This window comes from Cyprinus carpio, chromosome A2 (assembly GCF_018340385.1).
Source record: "Cyprinus carpio isolate SPL01 chromosome A2, ASM1834038v1, whole genome shotgun sequence".
Classification (NCBI taxonomy): Eukaryota; Metazoa; Chordata; class Actinopteri; order Cypriniformes; family Cyprinidae; genus Cyprinus; species Cyprinus carpio.
The window spans coordinates 11,337,988-11,350,338 of NC_056573.1; the positions used below are offsets into that span (position 1 = coordinate 11,337,988).

The window sequence follows — 12,351 nt, forward strand, 5'->3', positions numbered from 1 at the left end:
TGAAATTTATGTGGATTTATTTAGGTTTTCAAACATGTTCAAAACCCTTTTCACAGAACAACATACACATGTAGATGTAATATCAAGCTGAAGTCACAAAAGGATGATGCGTATTAGATTGTGTTCTGTTTTTACCCTCAGAGCTCTATTTGTGATTTGGATTTGCACTGTAGAATAAATACTTCACACATGTTCATAAGCTGATCATTAACATAATGAACTACTTATCAGCATTTGTGTATGTCTGCATCCTATTTCATTACAAATGCAAATTTTGTTGTATGCGACTATTTCGAATTGAGCTATAGTTTAATCAGTCTGTACCACAAAGAGCAGCTGCCTGGGTCATAAATAAAGCAGAGGAACAGAAGAAAACATCAAAAATGATTGCTCTGTCTTTCAAATCAAAGGACGTGATCATAAACTGCATAAAATAGCATCGAAACCAAAGCCTGATGCTCATGCCAGTGCAAATCTGTGAGAGAAGAGTATGTTAGTTAACACGAGTGACTGTGCACTGTAACAACATTCATGTATATTTCAGTCTTTCAGACAGCAAGTAAGCAGAACTGCAAAAAGATCTTTAAGAAAGGTCATGAAATTGCAGCAGTTTTGAACTGGAATCTTAATGTACAGAAAGAGAAAACAACCTGTGTATATCAGAGGCAAAGCTTACAGGTGATTCAACATGTTTCTTGTTAGACATAAAGATGTGTGTCGTCTTGGTCATTGATACGTAAAATTGTAATGACTAAAGATAATTTTTCTTGACAAACTAGAGTGCTTTTGCCTTAAGTTAAACAGATTTTCTGGCAAAGCGCTGATGTGTCACGTAAAATACATTTCACCTTCAAACGGAACATCTCCTGATCCTTTAAATTGTGCAGAAATACAAACTTTAGCACAAGAAAGTTTATATTTCATAAACACCCTACTGTACACAATATAACTCCGACACTTACTATCAAGAGCCCTTGATTCACGTCTCTCGTGAAGAGGAGGGTACTTGCCTCAGGTTCCGCCAGGCAAGTGTTCCACAGCTCTTAAATTAGTGCGCTGACCCTCCAGGGTCACGGTGAACGGGTGTCCTCAGAAGGGCATACCACCAGTGATCTGTCGGGCCACCTGCTCCTCCGTACTCTCCTCCTTCTCGCTGCCGCGCTCCTTGTTCCAGTCCTTCAGGCCCTCCGGCAGTGATGTGTCCTCGTCCATGCTTCCCGTTCCCTCCACAAATTCTTCATAAGTTGACTTTTCAGCAAACGGCCTTCGGCCCAGCAGCTCCACCATGTCGTTCTTATCCAGCACCTCTTTCTCCAGTAGACGTAGTGCCACCTAGTGGTAAAAAGAGAGAATCACTGTTAAGTTTCACAATTGTTTTATATGCACACAACTGATGTGACAGCATGATGAAAACAGTTCAATGTAAAATGCTTTGATCCTGATAGTGGCCTGCTGTACCTTCTCCACCTCTGCCTTCTTCTCAGTCAGCAGCTGCTGTGTGCGCTGATAGGCCATGTTGATGAGGTTTCTGACCTCTGTGTCGATGAGGTGTGCCGTGGCCTCGCTATAGGGCTTCTCCAAAACCATCTCTCCCTGCCGTGGCAGGTCAAAAGACACCTGCCCGACCTTTTCATTCATGCCAAACTGCACAATCTGTAGATAGAAGAGTAACAGTTTTCAGCTGGGGTCTGTGGATTATATTGTGGATATAACATGTAAAAGATACAGTAATTTTATATATATATATATATATATATATATATATATATATATATATATATATATATATATAGGTCACAAATACTGTAAAAATAATAATATTCTAAAATATGATTACAATTTAAAATGTTTTTTAAAACTATAATTCCTGTGATAAAAGACTGAATTTTTAGCATCATTACTCCAGTCTTCAGGGTCACACGATCCTTCAGAAATCATTCTAATATACAGATTTGTTTCTGCTTAAGAAACATTAATTATGATTATTATTATTATTTTAAAGAACATAATACACATTTAGGTGTAATATTAAGCAATACCTTCTGGTGTCACAAAAGTATGAAATATAAATATCTTGTAACATTATAAATGTCTTTACTGTCATTTTTGATCAATTTAATGCATTCGTGTTGAATATTTTTCTTACCAATCTTTGAATGGTAAAGAATCACAGTTTTCAAAAAAATTATTTTCTTATTATCTCAAAATGCATTCTGTTCATTATTAAGAAAAAAAAAACAATATATAACCATAGTCTTTTTTAAACATTTTCCAAAGCAGCACAAATTAAAAATCGAAGTAAAATACTATCAAACTGTCCGAAAACATCCATTTACTATTCATGAACCACCAATGATACTTTCTAAACAGACAATGAAGAAATCATATGAATGTATGAGCGACCTGTGCGTAGGCACTCTGTGTCACTTTCTTCAGGTCATCCTGGGCCCCTGTAGTAATGCGGCCAAAAAAGATCTCCTCAGACACACGTCCACCCAGAGTCATACACATCCTATCCAGCAGCTGCTCTTTGGTGTACAGGTACTGCTCTTTAGGCAAATACTGGGCATAGCCCAAACCCTTCCCACGCGGGATGATGGACACCTGAAACGACCAATGACATGACTGAGTACACTGAGAGCACAAAGTATTACAGTACACGTGAATAAGTGGGGGTTTTACTTTAAGCAAAGGGTCAGCGTGCTCAAGGAACCAGCCAGCTACAGCATGACCAGCCTCATGGTAAGCCACTGTCTTCTTCTCCTCTGGCTGCAGCACCTGCGTCTTCTTCTCAAGACCTAAACATGCAGGGAGCTTATAATTATCTGAACTTCACACCAAAACTATGCATGCACTCTAATAGATTAATATTACAGTTTGCAATAAATGTTTAACAAAAAAAAAATAAAGTGATATTTTCACATTTTATATCTGTCACTAACCCCCAATTACTCGTTCGATGGCTTGCTCAAAGTGTTTTTGGTTGATGGCATCAGAAAGGTGGCGGGCTGCAATAAGCGCAGCCTCGTTGCACACATTAGCGATGTCCGCACCTGTCAGAGAGAAATCAGTAAGTGGTGAAACTTGGTGCATATCTCATAAACAACTTTTGAAACTTAAATGTATAAAAAGTCTTTACGTGCCTGAAAAACCAGGTGTTAGAGCAGCCATTTTCCTTGCCAGAGATTCTTTATCCAACTCTGCTTCCAGCTTTAGTGGTCTCAGATGGACTTTGAATATAGAGGCTCTGCCTTTGATATCTGGTGGCCCTGCAATCATCATGCAATATACAATGGTATGCTTTTAAATAGCCTGCAATTAAAGTTCCCCAACAGTTTAAAGTATATTACTATTTTTAAAAAATTAATTAATTAAACATGGACATGTGACAAAAAAACATACCGATATATATCTGTCTATCAAAGCGTCCGGGTCTCATCAGAGCTGGATCTAGAATATCTGGTCTGTTGGTGCCTGCCAGCACTACAACATTGGTAGCAGTGTTAAATCCTACAAATGAGAGAAAAGGAAAATACATTTGCATATATAAACACGTCACAGAATTTTTAATACCAACTTTAAATATTGTTTGATGATCTGACACATGAAGGATCTGGAGTTTTGACCAATAAAATGCTCCTATTTTTATTACAAGAAATTCTAATGAAATTATAAAGTAATCTAAAAATGATAATGAAGTTAAGAAATCTAATATCGGACTGTCTGTCTGTTTTCTAGATACAAACCATCCATCTCAACTAGTAACTGGTTGAGCGTGTTCTCTTGTTCACTCTGTCCGCCAAAGTTGCCTCTGCCTCTCTTTCTTCCTACAGCATCGATCTCATCTATGAACAGAATGCATGGGGCATTCTTCCGGGCCAATACAAAGAGATCCCGAACCTACACAAAATTACATTATTTTAGTCACACTGTGTTTAAAGTTTCCCAGAAAGCATACTGAACACAATGAAGCTCATAATAGGATACAGAAAATGTACTTGCCCTGGCAGGTCCAACCCCCACAAACATCTCTAAGAACTCTGATCCATTCACAGTGATGAAGGGGACGTTGGCTTCTCCCGCAGTGGCCTTGGCTAGTAAAGTCTTTCCAGTGCCTGGGGGTCCAGTCAAAATAGCCCCCTAAACAAGAAGATTAAACCTTCTGCTGAAATCTCAGTTGACTTACTAAATTACGAGACAGTTATGCAATGTTCTGTTAAAGGGATACTCCACCTCAAAATAAAAATTGTGTCATTAATCACTTACCCCCATCTTGTTCCAACCCTGTAAAAGATCCGTTCGTCTTCAGAACACAATTTAAGATATTTTAGATAAAAACTGAGACTCTCCCATAGACCGCCAAGTAAATAACAGTGTCAAGGTACATAAAAGGTATGAAAGTCATCGTCAGAATACTCCATCTGCTATCAGACGTGCAATCTGATATAAAGCAACAGCAACACTTTTTGTAAGCGAAGAAAACAAAAGTAACGACTTTATTCAATAATTCCTTAGTCAACGTTCTCCTCTGTGTCTCTCCATATCACTGTATGCCGTGTATGTTCTTTTGTGTCATCCGCTCCACAAGGATGCGCTGTTTATTTCAAATCAAAGCTAAATACATGTAGAAACAGCGCATCCTTGTGGCGCGGATGACGCGGCACAAGGATGCGCTGTTTATTTGAAATGGAGGGTAAATGAGTGTAGAGTTGGCTTATGATTTATTGAATAAAGTCGTTATTTTTTGTTTTCTTCGCTTACAAAAAGTGTTCCCGTCGCATACCTTTCCTAGACCTAGACACTGCTATTTACTTGGTAGTCTATGGGACAGTCTCAAGCCTCCAGGTTTTCATCCAAAATATCTTAAATTGTGTTCTGAAGATGAACGGCGCTTTTACGGGTTTGGAACAAGATTGGGGGTAAGTTATTAATGGCAAAATGTTCATTTTGGGGTCTTGCGCTACCTTTGGAATCTTGGCACCCAAATCCTGGTACTGCTTTGGGTTCTTAAGAAAGTTTACAAACTCCATGATCTCCAATTTTGCCTCCTCACAGCCCGCCACATCTTTGAATTTGATGTCAATCTCATCTCGTAGTACTTTGGCAGTGGTCTCACTGACGCTGAAGAGCCCACCCATTCCCCTCCCTGGCCTCCCTGTCCCAGCAGGCCCTCTCCTCAGCATGAACAGCAAGAACCCAATGATCAGTACAGTGGGCAACATGTTGAGGAGGAAAGACCTAAAAATGACACAGGAAAAAGACTGAAATTAAGAAACAAATGTGAACAGCATTAAAGCTTCTAGTTTGATTGTTGATATTGCAAATCAACAACTGCAACTGCAAATTTACGTCAATATCTCACCCATCACTTTCAGCAGAATAGACCACTGGCAGTCTGTTCTCTCCTTCAATACCCATCTCTAGCTGAGCAGTTTCCAGGTTCCGCTCAAATGTGTCCACACTGCCGATGTTGAACCACACGTATTGCTGCTTGAAGAAATGATCACATTGTGTGTCATTATTATGTGTAGTTTTTAGAGGAAAGAGAAATATATACTATACATATTCTACCATTCAAAGATTTGAGGTCGGTAATTGTTTAATGTTCACCAAAGATGCATTTTTTTATCAAAGATACACACACAAAAAGAAAAAGTAAAATTAGTATTTTCTATTTGAATCTATTTTCAAATGTAATTTATTCCAGTGAATTTTCAGCATCATTACTCCAGTCTTCAGTGTCACATGATCCTTCAGAAATCAGTCTAATATGCTGATTTGGTGCTGAACAAACATTTCTTATTAATATCAATGTTCAAAACAGTTGTGCTGCTTAATATTTTTGTGGAAATCATGATAGATGATACGATTATGACCAATTTAATGCACCCTTGCTGAATAAAAGTATTAACTTCTTTAAAATTATATATCTTGCGTACCCCAAAGTTTTGGATGGTAGTCTATGTAGGACTGACCTGGCTAATGGATAATCTTTTTAATTATATAATCACTGGCTTGGTTACCAGTAATGACTATCTAAAAATAATAAACATAACTGGATTGAATCCTTGTAAAGAACTCACCCCATCAACTGGAGTTTTACCGGGAGTAAAGATGACTTTTACATATCGCTTGTTTATAACCTCCAACCTGTCAACCTAGCAAAGATAAAATACATAACTTCCTGGATCAAAGTTAAATTGGAAGTGGAAAGAAACACTGATTGCAAATACAGATAAAATATAAGTATTAACATACCACTCCTTTTGCAAGGTAACCATTTACAAAGTCTTTCCAGGTGACCTCTCTTCCTCCATCTCGGAAGAAGAAATAATACGTGACCGCTGTCCAGAAGGCTGTTCCACACAGGAAATACAAACGGAATTCTTTATCGTCCCACGGCACATCGCCCTGCATGAGAGTGACAGAGAAATAAGGGCATGTTATTGATCTTATTGTGAACAATTCATCCATGCAATACATTTCATTTTATTAAATGCATGAAATAATTTTTTCTTGATCTTCCTATTAGACGTCAGACTTCTCTCTGGTGACACATCATTACGTCTGCCTCAGTAAACAGTAGTAACCAAGCTTTAAATGTTACAATAAGCCTAATATTACTACTAATAATTACTAGACATCTTTTAACCTTTTGGAGACGGCTGTACCAATTGGTTTCATCTTTTCGCCCCCCTCTTTTTCCTCCTCCTCCACTACTTCCACCTCCACCAGTGGTCTTCTGAGCATTGGTTGGTTTGGCCTCTGGGTTAAAACAGATACAGAAAACAGCGTGATTATATTGTATGTCATACAAAAGGCAATTAATTCACATTATAAGCTTATAAGAGATATTACCTTTGACTTCTGCATTGGATGGCTTGGGCTCTCCATTTTTTGGAGCACCGTTTTTATTATTAGGGAAGTATTTTTCAAATCCTTCAGTACAAGAAGATAAAACGCAATTAGAAGAAAAGTCCAGTTTTGAGCTACTCAATGTCATTTTATAATTCCTGTAATCCACACCTTTGGGAGGTTTGGAGCTTAATCTTCTATATGTGCCCAAGACTTGAGAGAGCAAAGATCTTCGGTCTTGGCCAATTTGCCCAACACCCTGAACTTCAAAACCAAATACATTGAGATGATCAAAAAAAACAAATCACAACTGCTGTAAAAACTAAAAAGAAATACTCAAGGCACTGTTTGGTTCCTTAGATCCCACACTGGAGCCCTCTGGAGAACCTCTAGGATCCTCAAATATATCATATATCTCTAAGGAGCACATTACAGTTCCTGCCCTTTTCGAAGGGTCTCCAGAGGTTCTTGAGAGGGTTTTTCCAATGAAGCTCAAAAGCCTCAAATATCTTTTAGCCCATTAAGTATTATGTAACTACTATTTTCAACAGATACTATGATAACAAATACTGAAATGCCAGTAAGGTTCTAAATGGTTTTAATATCTATAATAACGATGTTTACAAAAATATTAAAGACGAATAAACAGAGCTCAAACTGATGTTTTGTACGCAGTTTTGGTAACACTTGACGGTTTAACAGATCTAATGTGAAGAGCTGTGACATAACACGAGCTAAACGCGTTACCCAACGCAATGTCACACAGGCCGACCTTTGTTTCCTATCAAACTCTCTTTGGTCTGTGACACTGCAATCTGCAGCAGACGAGACAAACGATAAATGACAAATCTGTGAGTAGATCACAGCGTATGGTGACGGGGGTGAGGTCCAGAGGAATACAGTCCAGCTGCACATTTACCGATTGCACACGGTTTGTTGATCTGACATTTGGCAGCAGAGCGTGGAGAAGGTTCCTGCAGCCTCTGGACAGATGCAGATATCGGTGTGCCATTATGGCACTGTGCGCTTGTCACTCTAATCAATACAGAAAACAGGACATCGGACGAAAAGTTTTGACAACATGAACTTGAAATTGACTGCGTCCCATTGCGATTTACTTCCGGTGCACGCTGGTGACGCGCTCATTGTTAATATCCATCGTTAACCCTCTGTGGTCCAGTGGTATTTTTCTGCACTTCTTCTTCTTCTTTTTAATGTTTAACGGCGGTTGGCATCCAGCATAATTGGATTTTTCTGCACTCTCTTCTTATTCAGAATAAATGAATTGTTTCACCTGTTAGTTAAAAATCTTATTAACATTACATAAAATACATAAAAATATAACGCTATAAATGGTACATTTCTAAGATCTACATTTCTAAGTAATTTCTCATTTTCTTCACCTTGGATGAAGTAAGAAAAAAAGTGTTTTAAAGCTTGTTGTTTTGTAGGACATCACAGTTATATATTATATGATAATAGTTAGGCCTTTAGAAAGGGAGTATGTGTTATTTAAGAAAAATATAATTATACTTTCAGAATGACATAAAAAAACTGATTTTGCTGTAAATGTATAAAGCCAATAGCTTTGTTGTACTGGGGGCATTTTGTAATGTAATTTTTGTTAAAAATCTACATGAAAACTCATTTTTCATACTTGGTTTATAATTTATGTCATTATCACTAAAACTATGATAACTATTCTGGATGCATTGAACTTTTGTTTCATTAAAAAAAAAAATTAAGGTGGGCGTTTTCCTTCACATACCCTATATTTAAAGATGAAGTCATAAAAAAATAAAGAAAAGCAAAGAAGATATTAAATAAATCATAAGACTTGATGGTGAAATTGATCTTAGAGGATTTTGCGATTATGACATCAGACTTGTAGCTATGTGAAAATATTTGAATTTTACATCTGAAATGTCCTTGGGTGTTTTGAAATAAAACCTTTTTTGGCTTTCATCATTAAAGGGCACTATTTTCACCGGATTACTCACTTTTTTACTGTTAAAGAAAGATGCAATTGCTCTGTCTAATTTATACCAAAAGTGAATAATTTGGGGAATTGTTTGCAGCATACTTCTATTTGGGACAATTACGGAAAGATTGATTTTGTTTCTTTAAGAGAATTGCCACTTCTTCTTTCTAATCCATTTATTATCTGTATAGACTGGCCAAATTTAATCATGGTCCCAGTGTTTCTTCAGGTCACAGTAAAGGACAGAGCAAAACATGCACTGTCTGCAATGTATACCGTAGCATGAAGCAACATGTTTCCCAAAGTCTTTGACATGGCACTATCTTGCCCAGCTGGAATGATCACATTCTTGTTACAATGTTAAGTTGCCCCATTTAAGGGGACAAATCTGCTAGATTAAGTTATGATCATTAAAAATATGCTTTTTACAGGCCCATGGAAATACCTATAAACATAAACAATCAATATGTAAAAAAATTTCTTCTAAAAACAACAGCTGTTACTTTATCTGAAAGCAACACACGACATAAGTTAAAATGTGAACAGGAACATTTTGTTGACTTGATAAAACATCAACATTAATAGTATAGTGAGTACTAGCAGTGCAGTGGAGGATTTGCAGGTGTTAAATTATACGAAAGAGTCTGTGCAGGATGATTATTTTGAGCATTCCACGCATGCCCATATCCCACAAGTCCTTATATGTCTTTCTGCTCCTCAGTATCAGTAACATGCATTTAGAGTTTCGGTTTCTCTAAATTCAGATGCTGTGGCTGGTTGCATAAAAAGCCTAGACTAGTCTTACAAGTTAGTCATCTAATTTTTGTTTTGTAAAATTAGAGAGACTGAAAAAGCCTAGTCCAACTCAACCAAATACATAAAATCCTGGCAGTGAGTAAAACCAAAAATATCTCAAAGATCAAAAAACAAATAATTGATCTAATTTGAATGTGAAAAATAAGACTGATTGCCCCTTGGCTAGCTACTAGTTTTTCAGACTAGTTATTAAGACACATCGAGGTTTACTTTATGCAGCTGGCCACTAATTCAACAATTAACACTTTCAACACTCAATGTGTTTAAAAAAGTGATATTGTGTTTTGTTTTTCAAAATCATTCAAAGGTAGGGGTTACTTTAAATGTAAATTTATTATAATTCAATTCAATTCAAGTTTATTTGTATGGCGCTTTTTACAATACAAATCATTGCAAAGCAACTTTACAGAAAATTAAGTTTCTACAATATTTAGTAGTAGCTTATCAGTGATGACTGTCAGTTTATGTGCATATGGCAGAAATGTTCGGAAAAATCTATTAAAGATGTAAACAAACAGACGATGAACACTATTAACAATAATTATTATATGATGCAATTAAACTTATAACAAAATGTGGTAGTTCTGTATGTTGTTTCAGGGTTAGCATCATCTGAGATCCCCTGAGGGGTTGGCATCATCTTTTCTCAGGTGGACCTGAGCTTGTGTAAATCCCGTGGCAAAACAGAGAAACAAATAGAGACATAATTAGCGAAGCTGCTGTTCCAGCCAAGCATTTGATCAGATATAACTGCAGTCCAAAATTATGAGATGCATTATTTGAATGCTTGGCCAAAGAGATGTGTTTTTAATCTAGATTTAAACAGAGAAAGTGTGTCTGAACCCCGAACATTATCAGGAAGGCTATTCCAGAGTTTGGGAGCCAAATGCGAAAAAGCTCTACCTCCTTAGATGGACTTTGCTATCCTGTTGCATTACAATAGTCCAGTCTAGAGGTCATGAATGCATGAACTAGCGTTTCTGCATCAGAAATAGGTAACATGTTTCATAGCATGGCAATGTTTATATGATGGGATAATTATTTTTTTTTTAGTTGGGAAATATGGTTTTCAAAAGACAAGTTGCTGTCTAATATAACACCCAGATTTTTGACTGTAGAGGAAGTAACAGTACATCCGTCCTGTTTCAAATTGTAATCTACGAGATTCTGTGTAATGTTTTTTAAAATAAACTCTTTGGTTCTTTTAATTGTGATGATTTTGGCTCACATTTAACAAAAACCCACCAAACTCAACAAATTAGGATACTTCATAAGACCAATAATAAAAAAAATAATAAACATTTTTAGTGAATTGTTGGCCTTCTGGAAAGTATGTTCATTTACTGTACATGTACTCAATACTTGGTAGGGGCTCCTTTTGCTTTAATTACTGCCTCAATTCGGTGTGGCATGGAGGTGATCAGTTTGTGGTTGTGATTCTCTATGGGGTTCAGGTCTGGTGAGTTTGCTGGCCAGTCAAGCACACCAACACCATGGTCATTTAACCAACTTTTGGTGCTTTTGGCAATGTGGGCAGGTGCCAGATCCTGCTGGAAAATGAAATCAGCATCTTTAAAAAGCTGGTCAGCAGAAGGAAGCATAAAGTGCTCCAAAATGTCTTGGTAAACGGGTGCATGACTTTGGTTTCCAAAAAACACAATGGACCAACACCAGCAGATGACATTGCACCCCAAATCATCACAGACTATGGAAACTTAACACTGGACTTCAAGCAACTTTGGCTATGAGCTTCTCACCCTTCCTCCAGACTCTAGGACCTTGGTTTCCAAATGAAAAACAAAACTTGCTCTCATCTGAAAAGAGGACTTTGGACCACTGGGCAACAGTCCAGTTATTCTTCTCCTTAGCCCAGGTAAGACGCTTCAGGAGTGGCTTAACAAGAGGAATACGACAACTGTAGCCAAATTCCTTGACACGTCTGTGTGTGGTGGCTCTTGATGCCTTGACCCCAGACTCAGTCAAATGTTCAATCAAATTCTTGAATCAGTTTTGCTTAACAATCCTCATGAGGCTGCGGTTCTCTTGGTTGGTTGTGCATCTTTTTCTTTCACACTTTTTCCTTCCACTCAACTTTCTGTTAACATGCTTGGATACAGCACTCTGTGAACAGCCAGCTTCTTTGTCAATGAATGTTTGTGGCTTACCCTCCTTGTGAAGGGTGTCAATGATTGTCTTCTTGACAAGTGTCAGATCAGCAGTCTTCCTCATGATTGTGTAGCCTAGTGAACCAAACTGAGAGACCATTTTGAAGGCTCAGGAAACCTTTGCAGGTGTTTTGAGTTGATTAGCTGATTGGCATGTCACTATATCCCAGTTTGTTGAGATAGTGAATTGGTGGGTTTTTGTTAAATGTGAGCCAAAATCATCACAATTAAAAGAACCAAAGACTTAAACTACTTCAGTCTTTGTGCATTGAATTTATTTAATACACGAGTTTCACAATTTGAGTTGAAGTACTGAAATCAATGATCTTTTCCATGACATTCTAATTTATTGAGATGCACCTGTTTAGTTGAGTATCATCAGCATAACAGTGGAAACTAATCCCATATTTTCTAATATTACCAAGGGGCAACATGTATATTGAAAATAGCAGAGGACCTAGGACAGATCCTTGTGGCAATCCATATTTTACTGGGGATAAATGTGATGATACCCCATTTAAATAAACAATGTGG

At 37.3% G+C, this 12,351-nt stretch overlaps 1 protein-coding gene across 3 annotated transcripts; it reads right to left on the reverse strand.

The window, feature by feature from the left end:
* LOC109103482 (AFG3-like protein 2) lies at positions 1-7,994 on the reverse strand. Of its 3 annotated transcripts, XR_006161990.1 has the most exons (18): positions 7,775-7,994; positions 7,027-7,120; positions 6,859-6,939; positions 6,653-6,765; positions 6,259-6,411; positions 6,084-6,158; positions 5,363-5,490; positions 4,965-5,238; positions 4,003-4,140; positions 3,747-3,900; positions 3,403-3,510; positions 3,144-3,269; positions 2,943-3,053; positions 2,683-2,798; positions 2,404-2,604; positions 1,459-1,653; positions 651-1,332; positions 1-517 (listed from the first exon to the last, which is right to left on the reverse strand). XR_006161990.1 is itself a non-coding variant. In XM_042772698.1 (17 exons), exons 1-17 carry the CDS (start codon positions 7,865-7,867, stop codon positions 1,090-1,092), a joined length of 2,400 nt encoding a protein of 799 aa, XP_042628632.1. In that variant the 5' UTR covers positions 7,868-7,994; the 3' UTR covers positions 1-1,089. The 3 variants fall into 3 exon arrangements, 2 of the variants coding, with proteins under 2 accessions (XP_042628632.1, XP_042628620.1); XM_042772698.1 differs by having other exon boundaries at positions 1-1,332; positions 5,363-5,487; XM_042772686.1 differs by having other exon boundaries at positions 1-1,332.
* Between the last annotated feature and the right edge of the window lie 4,357 nt (positions 7,995-12,351).

Bases quoted from the DNA above. Each gene is read 5' to 3' on its own strand.
- LOC109103482 (XM_042772686.1), bottom strand. From the start codon at position 7,867: ATGGCACACCGATATCTGCATCTGTCCAGAGGCTGCAGGAACCTTCTC. The intron at 5,239-5,362 runs GTGAGATATTGA...TGTCATTTTTAG, and splicing joins TATTCTGCTGAAAGTGATGG to GTCTTTCCTCCTCAACATGT. The intron at 4,141-4,964 runs GTAGCGCAAGAC...CTTCTTGTTTAG, and splicing joins TGGGTGCCAAGATTCCAAAG to GGGGCTATTTTGACTGGACC.